The 23,918-nt window shown below is 40.7% G+C and overlaps 1 protein-coding gene across 2 annotated transcripts in view; it reads left to right on the forward strand.

Annotated features, from left to right (window-relative positions):
* Positions 1–9,236: 9,236 nt before the first annotated feature.
* The window catches only part of Acyp2 (acylphosphatase 2), a 137,061-nt gene continuing 122,379 nt past the window's right edge, over positions 9,237–23,918 (forward strand). Inside the window, exons 1-2 of one of the 2 annotated variants that reach the window (XM_074049713.1) lie at positions 9,237–9,441; positions 23,900–23,916. In XM_074049713.1, coding sequence (XP_073905814.1) covers positions 23,914–23,916 — 3 coding nt within the window. In that variant the 5' untranslated portion in view covers positions 9,237–9,441; positions 23,900–23,913. Of the gene's footprint in view, positions 9,442–9,621; positions 9,928–23,899; positions 23,917–23,918 lie in introns of those variants that run through there. The other variant, XM_020159201.2, reaches the window with a different exon arrangement.

Raw genomic sequence — 23,918 nt, forward strand, 5'->3', positions numbered from 1 at the left:
TGCCACTTACCCGACACTCCATCTTCCCAATTATTCAGATCTTAGTGTAGTAAATTATACATTCATACCATTTTAATAGTAAATAGTACACTTATCACAATAAGCCAACATCAATTTAATACCTTATCATTAACTGAAGTCTACCCTTTATTTTCAGATTTCCTCAGTTTTTCCTTCAGTCCTTTTCCTATTCCAGGACTCCATCCAGGACTCCATCCAGGACCCCATGTTACATTTAATCATTGTGCTTTCTTGGACTTCTTTCTTTGTTTTTAATGACTTGGACAGTTTTGAGGATTATTACCCAGGCATTTTGTAGAATGAAAATGAATTCTTTTTAATTTTAAATGTTTTTGTTTTTGAGACTCATTGTGTTGTCCAGGTGTTTCTTGAAGTCCAGCTCCTTCCTCCTCAGCTTTTGGAGTGCTGGGACTACAGATGTGCTCCACTACAGAAGACTTAATTTTTATTTTAAACTTTACATAAAATTCTCAAACATACACAAAATTAGAGAATAACGTAATGCATTCCATACACCCATGATGCAGCTTTAATAACTATCATCATTTTGTCAAGTTTATTTAAAAATCATCTAAACTGTCCTATTCCCTACTCTGGAGGATTTTTTTTTTTTTCCAATACAGATGCAATTTTTATTTATTTTTTCTTTTTTTATTCATATGTGCATACAAGGATTGGGTCATTTCTCCCCCCTGCCCCCACCCCCTCCCTTACCACCCACTCCACCCCCTCCCTCTCCCCCCCCTCAATACCCAGCAGAAACTATTTTGCCCTTATTTCTAATTTTGTTGTAGAGAGAGTATAAGCAATAATAGGAAGTAACAAGGGATTTTGCTGGTTGAGATAAGGATAGCTATACAGGGCTTTGACTCACATTGATTTCCTGTGTGTGTGCGTTACCTTCTAGGTTAATTCTTTTTGATTTAACCTTTTCTCTGGTACCTGTTCCCCTTTTCCTATTGGCCTCAGTTGCTTTAAGGTATCTGCTTTAGTTTCTCTGCATTAAGGGCAACAAATGCTAGCTAGTTTTTTAGGTGTCTTACCTATCCTCACCCCTACCTTGTGTGCTCTCGCTTTTAGCATGTGCTCATAGTCCAATCCCCTTGTTGTGTTTGCCCTTGATCTAATGTCCACATATGAGGGAGAACATACGATTTTTGGTCTTTTGGGCCAGGCTAACCTCACTCAGAATGATGTTCTCCAATTCCATCCATTTACCAGCGAATGAAAACATTTCATTCTTCTTCATGGCTGCATAAAATTCCATTGTGTATAGATACCACATTTTCTTAATCCATTCGTCAGTGCTGGGGCATCTTGGCTGTTTCCATAACTTGGCTATTGTGAATAGTGCCACAATAAACATGGATGTGCAGGTGCCTCTGGAGTAACAGTCTTTTGGGTATATCCCCAAGAGTGGTATTGCTGGATCAAATGGTAGATCGATGTCCAGCTTTTTAAGTAGCCTCCAAATTTTTTTCCAGAGTGGTTGTACTAGTCTACATTCCCACCAACAGTGTAAGAGGGTTCCTTTTTCCCCGCATCCTCGCCAACACCTGTTGTTGGTGGTGTTGCTGATGATGGCTATTCTAACAGGGGTGAGGTGGAATCTTAGTGTGGTTTTAATTTGCATTTCCTTTATTGCTAGAGATGGTGAGCATTTTTTCATGTGTTTTCTGGCCATTTGAATTTCTTCTTTTGAGAAAGTTCTGTTTAGTTCACTTGCCCATTTCTTTATTGGTTCATTAGTTTTGGGAGAATTTAGTTTTTTAAGTTCCCTGTATATTCTGGTTATCAGTCCTTTGTCTGATGTATAGCTGGCAAATATTTTCTCCCACTCTGTGGGTGTTCTCTTCAGTTTAGAGACCATTTCTTTTGATGAACAGAAGCTTTTTAGCTTTATGAGGTCCCATTTACTCTGGAGGATTTTAAGGCAAATCCCAAATATTATATCATAGCATCCCTATTTATTTCAATACTGATAATAGATAAGGCCTTTAAAAAATATGCCCCAAATTTCTTTATCACATGTAATAACGTTGATGATGATTCTGGAATATTTACTAGTCATCCTATGTTTATTCATTTATTTATCTTGGTAGGGGATGAACCCAGGGCTTTTTACATGCTAGGGAAGCATTCGGCCACTGAGCTACGTGGCCAGCCCTGTGTTCAAAATTTTTGAGACCCTAATTGGTCTCAAAATTGTCCTGTTCAGTTCATATTAAAATCAGGATCCAAATAAGATTTATTGATTTGAGAAAAGAAATTATGTTTTCAGTTTTAGCTAAGATCCAAATCAAAAAGCAAAACCACAGTGATACCCACATACATTTCAGAGTCAGGTGTTAAACATCCTTTGTGTCATGCAAAAGGGATGTTAAAATAGGTTTGAAGATTCTTAGACAAACACCCACCTCAAGCTCCAGGTTTGCTTTGGGAAAAGTCACATGGGATAGAGAACTAGGATGTTTTTCCCTTCATCCCAAGCTCAGTGAGTCTTTAAGAGAACCTCCTTTGAGAGCCTGGTGTTTATCTGATGAAGGTAGAGAAGACTGGCAGTTGAGCAATAAGTGAGGGAAGTAAAGAGGAAAAATGGGCTGGGAATGTAGCTCAGTAGAACACTTGCCTAACACGCCCAAGGCCCTGGGTTCAATTCCCAGTACTGCAAAAGAGAAAAATGAAAGGCTGTGCCTGGAAAGACAGCGGAACCTAGAGAAGTGGCAGGGCTTAGAGGAGGTCCCCACAATTAGACATAATAAGTGGGGGGATCCTGGTCCTGTGGTCAGTTTAAAGTGGGCCTACCAGATGGCCTTCTCTCTGGGGGCCAGTCTTTCAGCAGAAAGAGGCTGGAGGGTCATATTTAATAAAGGAGCAGCAGTCAGGAACTCCTGAGACCCTCCAAAAAGGATCCATCAAAAGGACTAATCAGCTTTTAATATATGCCAATCCCAGCAAGTCTGAATGGTACCTGTTCCTTCCAATTAATTCTCAGTGACGGAGGGGGAGATTAAGGACAGGGCAGGGATCAACCATGCCTGCTCTCCTCTCAGCTAAGCAGTACTGAGCTGGGAGAGGGAAGAAGCTTTAACATTACACATCCTTCTGAGATTTTAAAATTAAATTGAATTGTGATAAAAAAAATTGGTTCAGACCTGGGACAGATTCTCCTTCTGGGAAGAAATATGCTTTCCTGATTCTTCTGGGAAGAATTATGCTTAAGCAATTTTCTGATAAACTGTAACAAGATGAAAGCCTCTTCTGGGAAGCTAGCTATTTACCAGCTGACTAACAGTCTGGGTCTAATGATTTTGGATCAGTTTGGTAATAATTATGTAACCATGTCTTTACCTATAAATATTCATGACATGAGTGAATCTTTGCTTGGCTTGTTTAGACTTCTTCCCTCGTGGAAATTAGCAATGTGTATCCTGTTGAGTACTGCTCTTTCAACATAATAACAAAAATATTTCAGGGACAGAAGTATGTTGGTGTATGAAGTAATTTTGGTTGTCCTTCCAATCAGTCAAATCTTAGTATCTGAGTAACCACTCCAGGAATCACTCTCAATTGACTCTTTGTGGTGATAAATTGGAGATTTATAGGCGGTACCTCCTCAATTCAAATGCCATTTGGGTACCATTTTGGCTATTCTTATTTCACAGGTTCTAGAGCCCAGTCATCTTATATACCACATCATCCAAGCAGTATTTTCCTTTCCTTTGTATTATTTTAAACATGATCCTGTATCACAAACAAATATGTTAAAGGATTCAAAGAAGGGAATGATTTTAATTTTAAACAGGTTTTAATTTCAATCAGTATTAACACAGAGCTTAGTTACTCCAAAGCTTTTGCCTAGGTTACAAAACCCAAACTTCTCATATAATTCAATCTTACATATATGAAGAGCCTGCATACATTTACACAAAAAGTCAAAATAATCTTATATAATGTTGGTAATAGTATATTTATACTGGTACAGCCCTTTGAAAAAAAACTTGTCAATATGTTTCAGAAAAAGTACATACCTATACTATTTGATATTTTGAAGTTAGAAGCATTCTAACCTTTAATTTTAAAGTAAGGGAAGATATTTCCATCTTCTGTAATATTCCTCAATCTCTTTCTTTAGGACTTTGTAATTCTCCTTGTAGAGGTCATTTACATCCTTTGTTAAATTTACTCCTAGGTGCTTGATTTTTTTTTTTTTGAGGCTATTATGAAAGGAATTGTTTCCATGTATTCCTTCTCAGTTTGTTCATTGTTGGTGTATAGAAAAACTAATGATTTTTGTAGGCTGATTTTGTATTCTGCCACCTTACTGTAGCTGTTGATGGTGTCTAGAAGCTTTTGAGTAGTTTTTTGGGTCTTTAAGATAAAGGATCATATTGTCTGCAAATAGGATATTTTGACAGTTTCCTTACCTACTTGTATTCCTTTTATTTCTTCTTCTTGCCTAATTGCTCTGGCTAGAAATTTCAGTACTATGTTGAATAGGAGTGAGGTTAGTGGGCACCCTTGTCTCGTTCCTGATTTTAGGGGGAATGGTTTCAGGTTTTTACCATTAAGTCTGATGTTGGCTGTAGGTTTGTCATATATAGCCTTTATAACGTTGAGGTACATTCCTTCTATTCCTAGTTTTCTTAGAACTTTTATCATGAAGTGGTGTTGGATCTTGTTGAAGGCTTTTTCTGCATCTATTGAGATGATCAAGTGGTTTTTGTCTTTGCTTCTATTGATGTGCTGTATTACATTTATAGATTTGCATATGTTGAACCACCCCTGCATCCCTGGGATGAAGCCAACTTGGTCGTGGTGGAAGACTACAGAAGGTGGAAAGATCTCCTGTGCTCATGGATCGGTAGAAGCAACATAGTAAAAATGGCTATACTACCAAAAGCAATCTACATGTTTAATGCAGTTCCCATCAAAATCCCAATGACTTTCATCATAGAGATTGAAAAATCTTCCCTAAAGTTCATTTGGAAACACAAGAGATTGCAAATAGCCAAGGCAATACTCAGCAAAAAGAGCAATGCTGGAGGTATCACAATACCTGATTTCAAACTATATTACAAAACAATAGCAAGAAAAACAGCATGGTACTGGCACAAAAACAGACATGAAGACCAGTGGAACAGAACAGAGGACCCAGATATGAATCCACACAACTATACCCACCTTATTTTTGACAAAGGTGCCAAAAATATACGCTGAAGAAAAGCCTCTTCAACAAATGTTGCTGGGAAAAGTGGTTACTCATCTGCAAGAAACTGAAACTAGATCCATGTCTATCACCTTGTACTAGTATCAACTCAAAATTGATCAAGGACCTAAATATCAGACCTGAAACTCTGAAGTTACTACAGGAAGGAGCAGGAAACACTCTGGAACTAATAGGTATAGGCAAAGACTTCCTCAATAGAACCCCAGCAGCCCAGCAACTAAGAGAAAGGATGGACAAATGGGACTTCATAAAATTAAAATGCTTCTGCACAACAAAAGAAATGGTCTCAAAACTGAAAAGACCACCCACAGAGTGGGAGAAAATATCTGCCAGCTATACATCAGACAAAGGACTGATAACCAGAATATATAGGGAACTTAAGAAACTAAACTCTCCCCAAATCAATGAACCAATAAAGAAATGGGCAAGTGAACTAAACAGAACTTTCTCAAAAGAAGAAATTCAAATGGCCAAAAAACACATGAAAAAATGCTCACCATCTCTGTCCATAAAAGAAATGAAAATCAAAACCACACTAAGATTCTACCTCACCCGTTAGAATAGCCATCATCCAAAACACCACCGACAAGTGTTGGGTGAGGATGTGGGAAAAAAGGAACCCTAATCCACTGCTGGGGGAATGCAAGCTGGTGCAACCACTCTGGAAAAAAATTTGGAGACTTCTTAAAAATCTAAACATAGACCTGCCATATGATCCAGCAATCCCACTCCTGGGGATATACCCAAAGGAATGCAACACAGGTTACTCCAGAGGCATCTGCACACCCATGTTTATTGCAGCGCTATTCACAATAGCCAAGTTATGGAAACAACCAAGATGCCCCACTACTGATGAATGGATCAAGAAAATGTGGTACTTGTACACAATGGAATTTTACTCAGCCATGAAGAAAAATGAAATCTTATCATTTGCAGGTAAATGGATGTAACTGGAGAACATCATTCTGAGCGAGGTCAGCCAGGCTCAGACCAAAAATTGTATGTTCTCCTCATATGCAGACTTCAGATCTAGGGCAAATGCAGCAATGTGGTTAGACTTGGATCACATGAAAAGGGGAGAACACATACAGGTGATATAGGAATAGGCAGAAAACCCAAAACATGAAAGTGTTTGATGTCCCCACTCCAGAGGAACTAATACAGAAACCTTAAAACGACAGGTTATCATGAGCAGGGGATCAGGAACCAATGCAAAGATCAGTTAGAGTTGAATCAACATGGGTCATAACACATGGGTACATGAAAGCAATAGTAGGAATCTTTCTGTATAGCTATCCTTAACTCAACTAGCAAAAAAGCTTTGTCTTTCTTATTATGCTTATGTCTTTTCTTCAACAAAATCAGTGATAAGGGCAGAACAGAACCTGCCTGAAACTGAAGGGGGGAAGGGGGGGGGGCGGGGCAGGGTGCAGAAATGACCCAAACAATGTATGCACATGTGAATAAATGAACTAAAATAAAATAAAATAAACTTTAAAAAAAATAAAGGGAAGGAAGCTACATGCCTGAATATTTCCTTTGTAGTATTTTTTATGGTAGTGAAAAGTGAGAAGCAGCTTGAATGTATAATAAAGGGACTCAGTAGGTAAATTTATGGATATACCCTTGTAATACTATGAAATTAAAATACTCACTGGAAGGACTACAACACAGAAAACAAAGAATAAAGGTTGAAGTCATACTGTAACTGCTTATCCTTTATATTCATGTTATAGTTGAATGCATGCTATATATATTTATACTTTTACATATACATGAATATACATATGTACATAAAAATAGAGCCTCTCTATACATGGAAATAAATAGAAAGAGAATACACAAAAATGGTAATAGTTGTTAGGATTATGCATTTTTTTTCCTTCTATTTTCAATTTTTTATGTAAATGTTTCTAATAGTAAAGGTTAAATACTAAATATTTTCTTAGTTTCTAAAGTCTTAGAATTACATGTTATTGGCAATCTATGCTGAAATGGTACATAAAAATTTCTGTTTGCTAATGTTTGGCTGTTGGCAAAGAAAACTTTTTAGCTAAGCAAATGTCAGTTTTTGCACTTCCAAAATTAAAATAAAGCTACATAATTATTGGCAGGGGTACTCTTGGGTAAATGTGGATAAAAGTCAAGGATTGATCAAGAACAGGGAAATGTCAACCTCCCAATCAGTGACTTGGAAGACAAAGAACTCATGGAGAAGACACACTAAATAACCAGGGTGAGATCCAGTAAGTGCTTGCATGGAGCGGAGGTATTGCAGAATAAAGTAAACTCAAGAGCAAAGCATTTTTGAAAACTTTTCTGTGCAGATTGCAGAAAATTAAGTGTCTTGACTATAGGTCGCCTACAGGATTCGGAAACACAGGTTAAAAGGTTAGTGGAGGTTATCTGGGCACTAGTGAGTGGCTCATGCTTACAATCCCAGCTTCTTGAGAAGCTGAAATCCAGAGGAGAGAGGTTTGAGGCCAGCCCAGACAAAGAGCTCTGGAGACCCCATCTCCAAAACAACCAGAACAAAATGGACTGGAGGTGTGGCTCAAGCTGCAGAGTACCTGCTTTGCAAGTGTGAAGCCCTGAGTTCAGAGCCCAATCCTAACCACCACCCCCCCTCCAAAAAAAGAAAAAGGTTAATGAAGGTTGAAGACCTTAGGACTGATTCTAAACTCAGTGGAGAGACTGAAATATTTGAGAAGAATGACTTAAAATCTATGTTGAGCTGGATGTGGTGGCACAATGTCTGTAATTCCAGCACACCAGGGGCTGAAGCAAGAGGATCTTGAGTTTGAGGCCAGCCTAGGCTACACTGTAAGACCCTGCCTCAAAAACAAAACAAACAAAACAAAACAAAAAAATATGCTAATTTCATAGCCTTCATGAAATGCGCTGAAAGGGAAATAAGAGGAAGAGAGAAGTTGTGAGGTCTTCGCAGTAAGTCAAGACCTTCATTATGTAAAATTATCCAGACTAACAGCCCCAGAATGTATTTCACTTTTAAAAATGAGTCAGCTGGTATGGCAACTTATGGCACAGATTCATTAGGCACAGATCAGGAGGATTGCAGTTCCAGGCTAGCCCTGGCTAAAGTTAATGAGACGCTGTTTCAATAGAAAAACCTGGGTGTGGTGACCTGCGCCTATCATCCCAGCTACATTGGAAGAATAAGTAGAAGGATGGACGTCCAGGTAGGCCTGGACAAAAAAAAGCAAGATGCTATCTCAAAAATAACCGGAGCAAAAAGGGCTGGGGATGTGGTTTTAATAGTAGAGCACCTGTTTAGTAAGGGTTAAGACCCTGAGTTTAAACTCCAGTACTACCACCAAAAAAACAAACAAACAAAAACTTAACCATATTTTATCCAAGTTTTAGATAATTTTTGGAATTCCCTGATAGAACTGGCATATGATACCAAATCAGGTTGCAGTGAATTATTTTAACTATGTGGTCAGATGCAGAGACGTATGCAAAGGTATGGAGGCTAACAGATACACTGAGAAATGGATTCTCACCCATAAAAAGACTTGGAATTCTAGAAGGTAGCAGATTATCAAAAGCTGTATTCAGAGCTGGGGGGGACGTGGCTCAGTGGCAAGGACCTGGGTTCAAACTTAAGTACATCAAAAAGTTAAAAAAAAAAAATGACAGGTTAATAAATTAAAACTTTACAAAAGCTCACCAGGAAATAAAATCTAAGTATAAATTGCCTTAATTGTTGTAGTAAACTGAGATGTTGCCAAGCAACAAAACGAACAGAAAAAAAAACAATTACAGATGATAGACAACATCACTACAATCTGTTTTCTTTTTTTGTTTCCATTAGCATAAGAGGGTTCAGATTTTAAAATTTTTCTTGTCCCTGAAAATACCTCCATCCTGTTTAGAAAAGGGATCTAGGCCCAAGCCTGCTGAGTCAGCCCAAGAGCAGAAAAGGCTCTTGCTGGGAGATCTCATCCTGGCCGCTGCCTGGAACATTTCCTAATGAGTTCCCTAACCCAATGTCCTCAGCCACCAGGCTGCAGGCCCTTCTCTAACACCAAAGGGCTGGAAGTGGGACGCTGTGGTCCAAGGGCGGAAGTCTGTTAGCAGGCATAAGCAGTGGGCATCCGCCCCACAGCATGGTGACCACACTTGAACATTGCCAGGGGTCTTGTCTGCGCTCTCCATAGAAAAATGCGGTAAGATCAATGCCAGCCAGCTTGCCTGACTGTATGAAAACCACATCGCAGAGGCACGACTCCTTCTGGTGTCAGCTGCACTCCACTAAAGCTGGGGTGGGGGCCGATTTGGGGCGCGGCTCTCATTTACAGCAGTGTGGACCGACACCCTGGGTGCGTGGTCTCGGGGCGGAGGCGGGCGCGCGCTTCCCGGGAAGCCTGGGCGCCGGCTCGTCCCCCGCGCGCCCAGGTGTCCCGGGCGTCCCCTGCTCCCGGCCCTGCCGGCCATTCGCGGCCCTCTGACGCGTGACCCGGCGCGCCCGCGTCCCGGCCGGTGACAGGCGCGGGGTGCACTCGGCGGCGCCATGCGCCTCCTCCCTCTGACGGCTGCCGCAGTCGCCGCATCCCGAAGTCCGCTCCGGCTCTTCGGCAGAGGGCTCGCCGCCGCCATGTCTGCTGCCAAGCCGCTCAAGTCCGTGGACTACGAAGTGTTCGGGAGAGTGCAGGGTAGGGACCACAGCGGGAGACCAGGAAGGTGTTGTGGGAAGAAAAGGACACGACTGCACAGAGCACCTCCATTTTGAGGATGCGCTCTCCCATTAAGGCTGGACTTCCGCTCAGCCATGACACAGCAGCCGCGGGTGGGAAGGAGCGGAGTGCGCATGCGCCGGGGAGGGGGTAGGAGGGGCGGGGCGGGACGAGGAGGGAGGGCGGAGGGACGGACTGCTGGGGGAAGACTGGGAGGGGGCGGCGGGAAGGGGAAGGGAAGGTCGAAATGGGCAGGTAAAGAAGACAAGGAAGCCTTTGCCTCGAAAACTACTTGGCCTTGACTTGAGTTTTAGGAAGGGCGCCTTAATATTTGAGAGTTCATATTGTCAGAGGTTACAGGTCTCCCTGACACCTCCCCTCCCCAGCGTTTAAAAGAATCATTATCTAGTTTTGTTTGATCAGTTATTTAAATAGTTGCAAAGAATGTAATGTCTAGCTTATTGGCAATAATTGGTATTTGTAACTTAAAACGTTGAGTCAGCCTTTAAATTTTATCCTACGAAATATAAACACTGTAATGATTTAATACCCATTGTCACTCATTCAAAATAAAGCTCTTTAACACTGGGAAGTTTGACATCATTCCTTCTCCTCTTTGAATTTCATTTGCATTTCACTTCCCCCACAGAATTTTGCCCCACTGCCATGCTTGGGAGCTTCTTTTTGCTCACCCTGTTATACTTTTCTGCAACATATACGTGTGCATGTGTGTATGTGTATGCACGCACGCATATGTACATTTAAATGAGTGCTTTCTCTTAGCTTTCTTTGATCATACGCCTCTAAATTTTTTTCTTCTGGACTGTGTTACTGTTGCAGTTACTATTAACACAGTTGTTTGAAAATAATATAAATATGTTAAACAGTATTGTAATCATTACTAAATTTAAAAGGTAAGGTTGTGTTAGAAACTTCTTTTTCATTTTATCTTTTTTTTTGGGGGGGGTCTGGGGCTTGAACTCAGGGTCTACACCTTGAGCCACTCCACCAGCCCTTTTTTATGATGGCTTTTTTCAAGATAGAGTCTCTCAAATTATTTGCCTGGGCTGGCTTTGAACTGTGATCCTCCTGATCTCTGCCTCCTGAGTAGCTAGGATTACAGACATGAGCCACTATGCCTGGTTCTTATCTTTTGCGACAGTCTCACTATGTAGCTCAGACTGACCTGGCATTTACATTTCTCCTGCCTCAGCTTTCTGGTGCTGGGATTACAGGCCTGGCCCACCACACCCAGCTAGAAATTTATTTCTTATTGAAAAAGATTGACAAAAGGGAGAGCTGAATTACTCTTTTATTTTGGTGCTCTAGAGGTTTCATGCTTTGGGGCAATGCACCAGAGTAATATTAAAAAATGTATGAAAGTGTGTCTTTCTGTGAAGAGCCTTTCTTTCAGAGGGAGGTAGGAAAGGAGAACCACTGCATCTTAGGTCATCTCAGGTCAATATGAGGGAAGAACACAGAATTATAAGATCTGGAAATGTAACCAGAGTTCTAGGCTAGAGGACCAATTCTGGGCCTCCATCATGTCAGATCTGGCCACTTGTCCCAGTGTGTCAAATAATGACCAGTAGTAGTGAAGGGCAGAAAAAGGAGATTGCTTATATGGCATAGGCATGCTGCAGGGAGGGGCAAAGTAAACTTTTGGCCTATCTGTGGGGTTCTGACAGGAGCTTTGAGTTTAAATGGAGGAGAATTGGGGTGGGGGAGATCAACTGTGGCCTGGTTGATCATTATCTCAGTTCTGGTTTCAGGAGGGGTTCTGAGGAAGTTGTTATCTCTGTCATCACCTGAGGGGAGCAATCTGGTTCCCATGGGATGATTACTTCTGCTCCATGGTGCAGCCTCATCATTATAGGTCTTCATTTGAGGGTGGTCTGTGAGGTTCTGCTATTTCTTTCCTTAGGGGTAGTTTCAGTCCTTTGTCATAAAGATGTTATTTATCAGCCCTATCCTTTTTTAGAACCCAAGGTGATTGCAGGAGAGAGAGACTCAGAGTAAAGCAGGCAGATGTAAGATGGAGGCAGGGAATGCCAATCCTTTATCCTGCTAAGTACCTGCCTCAGAGATTGATTCTCTCTAAACTATCATTGAGAGTCTTTGACCAAGGGTCTGGTGTCAAACAGTCACAATAAGTCATTGATGTACATTACATATAATATGAAAATGATGGGCTGGAGGTGTGGCTCAAGTTGTAGAATGCCTGTCCAGCAGTGCAAGACCCTGAATTCCAATGTTAGTACTGCCAAAAAAACCCAAAATGGTAAAGATGACCTGAGAAAATATTTGGTCCCCTGGACATAGGCAGCGGCACTTAGAGTGAGAAAGTGTTGCGTGTGAATGCATGTGTGGGAAGTTTACTGGGGTGTTCCTTGTGCTCAGTGTCCTTTCACTGTTGTTTGCTCAATCCTCATTCACTATTTGGTGACATACACATCTTATTTCCTCTTTAACAAGGAAAACAGGTATGGGTTGAGGTTTGGGAACTTGGATAAGACAAATGGAATTTGATCCCACGTCTAACTTTAAAATATGTGCTTTTCTATGATGTCACATTCTCTGTTTTTTTTTTTTGTAAATATAATTTTTTTTAATTTTTATTTTATTCATATGTGCATACAATGTTTGGGTAATTTCTCCCCCCTGCCCCCCCTTACCCCTCGCTACCCGGCAGAAACTATTTTGCCCTTATGTCTAATTTTGTTGAAGAGAGAGTATAAGCAATAATAGGAAGGAACAAGCATTTTTGCTAGTTGAGATAAGGATAGCTATACAGGGAGGGTTTTATTTTATTTTATTATTCATATGTGTATACAAGGCTTGGGTCATTTCTCCCCCCTGCCCCCACCCCCTCCCTTACCACCCACTCCGCCCCCTTTCTCTCCCCACCACGCCCTCAATACCCAGCAGAAACTATTTTTCCCTTATCTCTAATTTTGTTGAAGAGAGAGTATAAGCAATAATAGGAAGGAACAAGGGTTTTTGCTAGTTGAGATAAGGATAGCTATACAGGGAGTTGACTCACATTAATTTCCTGTGCGTGTGTGTTACCTTCTAGGTTAATTCTTCTTGAACTAACCTTTTCTCTAGTTCCTGGTCCCCTTCTCCTATTGGCCTCAGTTGCTTTAAAGTATCTGCTTTAGTTTCTCTGCGTTGAGGGCAACCAATGCCATCTAGTTTTTTAGGTGTCTTACCTATCCTCATACCTCCCTTGTGTGCTCTCGCTTTATCATCACATTCTTTGTTAATGAAACATGTATTTCTCACAATTTTGACTATGTACTTGCACTTTTGTGCAGATGGTGGTTTTATGCTATACAAAGGTCAGCTTGAGGCAGCTGTAAGAATATGGGAATGGGAAATGTACTGTGTGCATAGACAGTGGAGCTTAGAAAGTCAGCTTTAGGATAGTAACTTCTACCATTGGCACTGTGTCAAGTGAAAGCAGTACACACCCGCTAGAGGGTAGTCCAGGCACAGTGGATAGTGCAGACTCACAATACTTTTTTGCACCATATACTCATAAAAGTTGCCCAACAACCTAGGGTATGCCAAGCTCTGTGCACAGCAGTTCACATGCATTTTCAATTTAAGCTGCATCCCTGTGACCTCAGTCATTTTCTCATTTAACAGATGGCAAAATTGAGGCAGAGAGAAATAACTTTCCCAGGTTACACAGAGAGTTAAGTGTTGGGCTGGGATTTGAACCTTGACAGACTGTGTGAGAACCCATACTCTTAATTACTATTTCCTATTCATTCTCGCCTCACTACACTGTCCATCCTCATTTTGCCTCCTTCCTAACCTAAGCTGTGTGCTGAGCGCTGTGGCTGAGCAGGACATTGGGATCTGAGCATTTGGACCATTCCAGGTGATCCTGAGGCTGTTTTCCCCCTTCCTCCTTCCTTCTTTCCAGCAGATGTTTCATCTGCCCTTTAGCACAGGGATGTTTGACCCGGTCAGTAAGTAGTCAGACACTAAGAAAAACTTCAGGCTCCTGATTCTCCGTCACTGGCTGGCATTCTCTGTCTCTATTTCTGTATGTCTCATAAAACTGCTCACAGTTTTCTTGTAATTACCTGAGAAATAAATATAAACCATTAGCACCTTTTATCAAGATCACATGATTATATAGAAATAATTGACCATAAGTCATCAAAAATAAAACTTTTTACTTTAACAATATAAAATGGTCAGTAACTAAATTAACTTTTAATTTAAAAGTGTAGAATAATAAAATCTTAGCAAAAACTGGCTTGTTAGAGATAATGGCTTTGTAAGTGGACTCACAATGGAGGAAAGTAAAATTGGGAACATTTAAAATGGACAAAATATGGATTGACGAGTAAAGTTGTCATTAAAATATTTAAGTGGAAAACACTCCCAAATTAAATGACTGCAATGACATAAAAATGAACATTAAAAAAAGGAAAAATGGTTTAACTTTCCTATAGGGAACAATTGGTCAATGAGTTAAATTGTCTTACTGGAGTTTGAGACAGAAAGTATTTCCCAACCCACAACACTGTGTTGTTGTATCTTGAATGCCTGAACTTAAAAGAACCTTGGTGACAAAATGGCACTTGAGAGATGAGATTGGGTGTGTTTAGGGTGGTATGACTTTAGACCAAAATGGGTCAAATGGGTCAAATACACTGTGCCCTGCCTTGCTCTGAAATATATACCACCCTGATTTACAACTATATTGAATTCCAAGAATTGGTTTATAAGGGGGTTGTTTGAAATTTAGGAAAATACATTTTTAGAGACAATATTATAATAGTAAGTTAGCTTCTCAGGCCTATCTGTAAAGTGTACAGAGTCTTAGATGGCTGTTGCTGTACGTTGCTGCTTTTCTTCCTTTACATTTTAAAAGTACATTTTTTTGTCTGAGGATATTTTAAATTTACAGAAAGTTGGGAAGATAGTATGGAGACCACAAAACTTTTATAAGGCAATATTGATATTTTTGCTTGTTTGTTTGAGACAGGTTCTCCCTAGGTAGCTTAGGCTGGCCTTGATTCTCCTACCTCAGCCTCCCATTTGCAGGTGTGCACCACCATGCCTGGCTGATACATTCTTACTTTTTATTTTTTGTATTTTTTATTGCCATATTATTGTTGTACTGAGGTACATTGTGGCATTTACAAAAGTGCTTACAATATATCTTAGTTAAATTTACCTCCTCCATTATTCTTTTTTATCCTCTCTCCCACCATCATACATTATTTTTTAATGGAAGTCCATACTTTATTCACATTTCCTTGTTTTTTCCTAATGTCTTTTTCTGTTCCAGGACCCCAGATTACATTCAGGTCTTGCCTCCTCAGACTCCTCTAGGCTGCAACACTTTCTCAGACTTGCATTGTGGTTGATGACCTTAGCAGTTCTGAGGAGGACTTTGAGGTCAATCTGTAGATTGACCCCCAGTTGAGATTTGTGCAATATTTATAAAATGGTAAGATTAGGTGATGGGTTTTGGGGAGGAAGACCACGGAGGTAAAGTGCCATTCTCATCGTACCACATCAAGGTTGCACACTGTCATTGTGACGTCACTTTTGACTTTGACCTTGAGTACCTGGCCGAAATAGTGTTTGGTAAGTTGTCCCCAACATAAAGTTGTTCTGACCCCCTCCTTTTCCAACCTCTACTTAAAAAAATCTCCACATGCTCAGGTGGAGGTGTGGTTCAAGTGGGAGAACACCTGCCTAGCAAGTGTGAAACTCTGAGTTCAAGCCCCAGCACTGCCAAAAAATAAGCAAACAAACAAACAAAAAACCCCTCTATATTCTCAAGAAGATTCATGGTTTGATTTTGTTTTCTTTCTGTCAACTTCTTTTGCACTGGGGCTTTAGGAACAGGGGACTGACCCTGTGTTCTTACAGCATTTGTAACTGTGGCCTGGTTTACAATGTCCCTTTTGTGCTGGTTATTGTGGAGATTGAGTCTTGTGAACTCTTTGCCCAGACTGGCTTGGAACCTTGATCCTCCTGATCTCAGCCTCCCGAATAACTAGGATTATAGGCGTGAGCCACTGGAACCTAGCTTCAAGTTTGTTTTTGACAGTGTTAACTCAGTTTTAGAATAGGAGTAACTTATTGGAGTATTGATATAAACAGCAATTTAAAGATTGCCTAAACCTGCTACAGGCATGGCTCAAGTGGTAGAGCATTTACCTAGTAAGCACAAGGCCGTAAGTTCAAAGCCCTGTACCACCAAACAAACAAACATTGCCCAAACTGGTGATGGTGGCACATATATGTAATCACAGCACCCAAGAGACAGAGGCGGTAGGATCATGAGTTTGAGACCAGTCTGGACTACACAGGGAGATCTCAACTCAAAAAAAAAAAAAATTACTGAAAAGGGCTGGCTGAGTGGCTCAAGTGGTAGAGCGCCTGCCTACCACTAGCAAGTGCTAGTTCAAATCCCAGTACAGTTTAAAAAAAATTGCTTAGGGTGCAGTGGCTCAAGCCTGTAATCCTAGCTTTTTAGGAGATGGGGATTGTGAGGATCAAGGGTAGAGGCCAACTTGGGCAAAATATTTGCAAGACTCCCATCTCAAACAATGGCTGGGCACGGTGGTGTACACCTGTCCCAAGATGTACAAATAGGAGGGTTGCGGTCCAGGCCAGCCCAGGCATAAAGTGAGCCCTATTTAAAAAATAACCAACACTAAAAGAACTGGCAGAATGGCTCAAGTGGTAACTGTAATCCTAGCTACTTGGGAGGCTGAGGCAGGAAGATCAAAAGTAGAGTACTTGCCAAGCAAACATGAAGCCCTGAGTTCAAATATGTAGCACTAAAAAAAAAAAGTGCTTAAAATACAAACTGGGATAAATTATTAAATGGCTTTAACACATGATTCTACACATCTGTATTTTTCCTTATGTGGACAGGTAAATAGAAAAACTGTTTCACAGGTTGAAAATGTAAGTACATAATAAAGCCAAGAACCCCAACTGTCCCTCCCACTTCTGTGTTTCTACTGCATTTCATGTATAGTTCTGTTACACTTCTTGTTTTTACTTCTTTTCCTCCAGTCTGCTCTCCACAACATGATTTGTGTGTACCTGTCTGTATGTTTTACTGGACAATAAGGACACTGTTTTGAAGGTCAGGCCGGTGGCTTGTTTTTATGTCCCCTGCAGGGCTGTGCCTCTGGTGGGGACTTCGAGTCTCATAGTAAATTGAAGTGCTTGGGGATAGTTAGCTCTAAGAAGACTTAGTAGTGTGATGGCTGTTTCATCTACTTGAAAAATGCCATGGAATGTGGCTCCAGGGACAGACCCTGGGCCATGGGGAAGGGTTAAGTGAGACAGACTTTTAGTCCACATAAGCACAGCTTTTCTAAATTAAAGATGTTCAAACTCATTAAGGGAAGCTTTGTAAAGCAGTGGCTGGATTACTTTGTTCATTTGTAATTAACACAGGCAGTGAGACCCCAGGATGAAGGGGTGTATTAAATCTGCTTTTACATGCTGACATTTAAAATTCATCATACAGTTTCTTTAAATATCAGCATGTCTTTGTAGGCTGAAAGTGTGTCTGCTTTGTAATCTCCACCTTGGGTTTCCCACTGATCCATCTTCTCCCCAGGCTAGTCTTATCTGAGCAGCATACTGCCCTGAGTCTTTCATGACTGAAGAGGCCAATGTCTGCCCCAGTTTCCAAAGTGCTGTGTCACATCAGTTTCCCTTCTCTTTAGCAAGTGAGGCAGAAGCAGTGTGGGGGGCCATGAAGTCCCCAGAAGTATTTTCTCCAATAGAGGTGGCAACCTCAGAGTGCTCTGTTGCAGCCAGCGCTGATAAACTGCAGAAAGTGCGTCTCCACGTTTGCCTCTCCTTTCGATACAGATGTCTCTCCATTGTACAGTGTGCGTTTGACCAGGGCTCGGGGCTGTCAGAAAGATCCTGGAAAGGTCAAGTGGGTTATGAAGCTTTGAACAGTTGATTTCCACATGACCCACTGCTTCGCCAGGAGCCCTCTTGACACACGTTTCTTCTAAGGATGTAAAGTAAGGGATGTTGTTTTAGGGCCCCAATAAATAACACCCTTCCTTATTATGTGAGTTATTGGCAAGGAATACAAAGAGTACAGCAGAGTTTTGGGGTATGGCATATATCTGCAGGTAAGTGGGCTTTATAATTATCTGTACTGCATAATTAAACACACCCCCAGGCATGGGCGGAGCAAAGTTGTGGTCCCTGTGGGTACCTTGCTTCCAGCAGAAGGGAGGAGAGGAAGCACCTGGGCACTGAATGCATCTTATAAACTTACACGCTCACATGAAGTGAGTCATTTCATATCCTGGGGATGAGTCAGGGCAGGTTAGAGGGTGGCCTGGAAAGGCACAATCGTGGAAGGAACTATTGCTAGGGAGAAAGGAGTTTTCTCCTCCAGAAATAAGTAGCTCTCTCTCTAGGGACAGCTCAACTATTTAGTTCAGCTTGCAGTACTTCAAGGTGACCTGCACTGCACAGGTTCTCTGTGTTGAGCCATGGAAGTGAGGGAGGTTATATAGTGAACAAAATTGAAGAATGATTACCTTATTTTGCAGATTGAAGACTTTGAAGTCCGGTTTTCTGCTTTCTTGTGTGTGGGGCATTTAACATATTGAGTTGTAATTCACATTGCATTAAATACACAGTGGTTTTTAGTTTATTCGCAATGCTTCACCAGAACACTTCCATCACTCCACAACAATGCCTCCCCCTTTGTCTTTAATTCCCTACTTTCCCTCCAGCCCCTGAAGTCAGGGCCAAAGCCTCTGATGTCCTTGGTCTTTACCTCATGGTTTCAAGGTGGCTGCTGTAACTCTGATCATTAGATTCACACTGCAGACAGGAAGAGAGAGGGTACTGGTGCAATACCCCTGGTTGAGTCAGTCCTGTGGAAGAGTTTTCCTAAAAGTATCAACCAATGACTCCACTTATCTCTCTCATTGGCAAGTCCCTCTGATAGGAAACACAGAAGGTCACATTACTGCCAGCAAGTAAAATCACAGTTCTCTTATAAAGAAAGAAGGGAAGAATGCAACTAGCAGTATCTGTCACCATTCATTAGTAAATAAATTTTTAAACATAATTATTACATTTAGTTTTCTTTCCCAAGTAGTGATCCAAAAGGACACAGTACAGAAAGACTGATCTTACACAGTCACAACCTCAGGATACTACATCTGTAATCAAGACAACCTAAACCTCTATTAAGTGTGCATTGAATCTTTTGTATATGATTTATTTCACACTTTCCCCCACCTGTCACTAGATAAGTAACACTTATCTAGTTGTCAAGTAGTATGAACTTAGCCTAAAATTATGTCTCTTAAACTGAAATGAATCATGCAGTTCTACTATTTTAAGATTTAAAAAATAAATATGTATGTGTTCTTACCATTCATAGTTATGAATACTTTAAAGTTAAAACTTTGACAATTTAAATCAAGCTGGGTGCTGGTGGCTCACACCTATAATCCCAGCTATTTGGGAGGCAGAGATCAGGAGGACTGACGCTCAAAGATAGCCTGGCAAATAGTTCTTGAGACCCTATCTTGAAAATACCCAATACAAAAAAGGGCTGGGGGAGTGGCTCAAGTGGTAGAGCGCATGCCTGGCAAATGTGAGGCCCTGAGTTCAAGCCGCAGTACTGCTAAAAAAAAAAAAAGACTTCATTTAGGCATTATCTAGTAACTTCTTGCTATCCTTTATAGTTGTATGTATAGATTATGTATGTATAGATGTATAACATATATGTATAAGTATGTGTATTGTATATTTAATCACTATTTGTTACTGCTTATATAAAGTTCTGCCAGAATCAACATAAAATTATAATTATTTCTTATTGTGCTGGGGGTGCATTGTGACATTTGTAAAAGTTCTTACACTATATCATAGTTGAATTCACTCCCTCCATCAATCTCCTTTATCCCCCCATGCCCCCAACATAGATTCCTTGAGGGCCTTTCTAGAACTGTGAGTGCAGTAAACTTAGCACCATCACTTTGAAAGTGAACTTAAATTCTAAACAATGTGGTTCTATGTATATTTGCAGTGTTAACAATAGATTATTACAGAGTGGTTAAGTATTTTACTTAAGTACTTATCAACTCATTTTCTTTTATTCATTTATCCAACAACTGTGTACCCAGGTCTGATGAAGTGTTTGTTGAACAAGACAAAAAAAAATCCTTCCCTCATGAAATTTATAGTTTACTGTGATGAAAGGAAATAAAAAAGTAAATAAATACAGACTGACATATGGTAATCGGTACTATGCCTGTACAGGAAACATGGGGGGTTACTGTTTTACATAAATTAGGGAAGATTTCTCTAAGGGGATGACATTTGTGAAGAGATAGGAGTAATGAGAACGAGGTGACATGGGAGGATCAGAGGGAGAAGTGTTCATGCAGGAGGACTAGCTAGTGCAGGGCCACAAAGAGGGAACATACTTGAATGCTAAAGGAACCCAAGAGGCAAGTTTGGCTGGAATGGAGGAGTAAGGATGAAAGTGCCACGGGCTGAGCAGAGGCATTCAGAAGGAGACCAGAGCACATGGCCTCCAGAATTCACAGGGAGTCCCGAGAGGTCTTGAAGCTGGGGAAGAAAGTGATTTGATTTTACTCAAGAAAAGAAACTCACCTGGCTGATTTATGAAGAACACATTCTAAGAGGCAGAACTGGAAGCTGGGAGACTAGTTAAGGAGGTGCTTGCAGCAAATGAGTTACAAGGTTATGGGAGCTTTAGGTGTAAAAACATTCTTGCCCATTCTTACCGAACTATTTTTTAGTAAAAAAATAGTTAAAGTTTAGTAAAGTTGGGACCAAGATCCAAATTTGGCAACAAGGCAGTGCATGGCTTTGAATTCTTTGGTGCAGTATTTAAATGTGCCTTTGCACAGCTCTTCCGGTTGTAATGTTATTCTACTCTCACTACACAAATTTTTGCTCAGGACTGAAGTCTTAATTGTAAGATTCTTCAACAAGCATGTCCAAAATTCACCAAGGTTGGGTTATGTGTCCTATAATTTTCCATTTGCATACAGGGTTATGCCTTTTACAGCTCATAATTGTTTACATATGCATACATATGAACTTGCATACAAAGGCAGGGTCTCACTATGTAGCTCAGGCTGGCCTGGAACCTGTAATCCTCCTGCTTCAGCCTACTGAGTGATGGAATTATAGGTGTGCATCATCATACCCAGCTTTTGTTCTATATATGAATTGTAAATTTACTTTTCTACCATTCCTACTAGACTCTAAGCTGCTAGATGCAGGAACTGTGGCTTTTATAGTCATTTCATTCTTTGCACTTAGAATTAGACAATTAAGCCGGGTGCCAGTGGCTCATACCTGTAATTCTAGCTACGTAGGAGGCAGAGATCACGAGAATCACTGTTCGAAGTCAGCCTGGGCAAATAGTTCTCGAGATCCTATCTTGAAAATACCTATCACAAAAAAAGGGCTGATGGGGTGGCTCAAGGGGTAGGCCCTGAGTTTAAACTCCAATACTGCAAAAAAAAAATTAGACAATCAATGAATTATCAATATTTAATTGTATGTGCATATATCTTGAGTTAATTCTTAGATTATGTCTGTGTGAAAAAAATTCATCAATAGATTGGCATAGATAATTTCTTTAAGCCTACAACAGAGAATATCTCTTTGGAGTTTGATATCTCTTAGAAATTCCTCTTTGAGGCAAGTTCACAGCCTGGGTTGCATAGTGAGATTCTGTCACCTTAACTGAATGGCCTTGGTCGCCATCAGTGAGCAGATGGTGGAAGGGTTGCTTGGGATTCATGAATGAATGTTGCCCTTCACTGTGGCTGGGGTCAACTGTCATCTGCAGGCAGCTGTAGAACTTCTTTTTCTTTTTTTGCCGTACTGGGGTTTGAACTCAGGGCCTACACCTTGAGCCACTCCACCAGCCCTTTTTGTGTTAGGTATTTTTGAGATAGGGTCTCGAGAACTATTTGCCCCAGCTGGCTTCAAACCATGATCCTCCTGATTACTGCCTCCTGAGTAGCTAGGATTACAGGCATGAGCCACTGCACTCAGCCCAACTACAGTGTTTCTGGCAGTATGTAGCAAGGGTGGAAAGGCATTCTATGCACCAAGTTGCCTAGATAGCTCCCTAGGTCCAGCTGGGGTCCAGAAGAGGGAGGTTGGCCTTTCTGTCATCCATAGTTTCCTTCATGTAATGTGATTGATTTGAAAAACAGGTGAGGCAACCTTGATATGCTAGTCCATGATTTATCATCAATACCAATTTGAACCTCATCAGTGGGTGGGGCATTAGATACACAGTATCCAATAAGATTTTCCTTTTTGTGGTGTAATTTTGTTTTTGGCAGTGTTGGGGATCAAACCCAGGGCATTGTGTATGCTAGGCAAGTGCTCTACCAGTAAGCTACACCCCAGCCTGTGATACAGTTCTCAACCTAAAGTATAATCCTTTTTTAAACATCTCCCAGACTCCCACCAAGACAGGGCTGGTGATTGATTCTAAATGTTCGTGGGCTGGAGACTCACCTCAGAAGCCTGGTATCAGATGCTTGGCCTCTGCTTGGAGAGGTTCTGTTCTAAGTCTGAAGATGGGTCCAAGAACTTCATTTGCTAAAAACTCTGCTGCTGGCTCATGGCCCGCTCTTTAAAGAGGAAAGCGGTCACGTGCTTCCATTAAACAAATCATTTATTTATTTATTTATTATTTGTATATTTTTGGTTTTTTTTGAGACAGGGGCCCACCATGTAGCCTAGTCTGGCCTTGAACTTGAGATCTTCTGGCCTCATCCTCCCAAGTGCTGGGCTTACAGGCTGTACTACCATGATGCCTGACCTCTCCCCTAAATTTAAGCTGTGTGTGTATATGAGAGAGAGAGAGAGAGAAAGAGAGAGATTTGCTTCTTGGGTACTTTTTAAAAAGCAACCTTCCAACTTGACCATGTGCTCTAAGTGGGAATAGGTGCTAATATGCTCTGTGTTTCTTCACCTGTGTCATTCCTGATGTTTCTTACCCCCATTTTAATCAATTCTCAGGAAGGAGCTTAGATTTAGGGCATGTCTATCCTAAAGAAAACTGTCCTGGGTATCCATTTGGATCAAAGGGTCTTTCGATTTGTGGTTTGCGGGAAGGACCACAGATCTGTTACTTAGGATCGTTGCTGGATTTCCCAGGAGGCATGTAAAAAAGGTCTTCCCTCTCCCCTACTGGGTCCCAAATCTTAAATATACAGCCTTGATCACCCTTATTTTAGTCTCTCATTCCCCCCTCAAATCAGTGTTCGGTTCCAGACAATCCAGGTTATGAGATCCCATGGCATTCTTCAGTGCTGGTGATTGAACCAAGGGTGCCCCCCCATGCTAGGCAGTGCCTCACCACCGAGCTACATCCCCAAACCCTAGCACGCTTGGCTTCCACCTGACTTCCCACTAGCAGTGAGGCTTCAGAAGCCCAGTTAGAGTCAAGCATATCATTTTATACTATTTACTTCATTATTTCTAATTGTAACTAGAAAGAAAATAAAAACAGAAACACTTATTACATTTAAACTTGAATTTAGTTCTTGCATTAAAGATGGTATTCTAAAAACTAAGGCTAGGTACATTTTATCCTCAATTGTCCTTGTCACAGCATTTAAAAATAAAAGGAACATGTAGTGCAGCAATTTATTGCACTTTAGCCTCAGAATAGTACTATATTTTTCAATATATTATTCATTATAATTTACTATTTTTCAAAAGAATCTTCTCTGTTCATTTTAAAACAATTTTAAAAAAGCCCTTCAATACATTTAGACCTTGAATATTTATTCATTTCTTTTACTTACCCTTTAATAAATAAATGGAAGTTAAGTCAGGATATACATTTTTTTTTAAAGATAGTCAAGCTGACATTTCTTCTTATCTTTCTTTTATACAGGTGTTTGCTTCAGAATGGT

The sequence above is a fragment of the Castor canadensis genome, chromosome 12 (genome assembly GCF_047511655.1).
Source record: "Castor canadensis chromosome 12, mCasCan1.hap1v2, whole genome shotgun sequence".
NCBI classification, from domain to species: domain Eukaryota; kingdom Metazoa; phylum Chordata; class Mammalia; order Rodentia; family Castoridae; genus Castor; species Castor canadensis.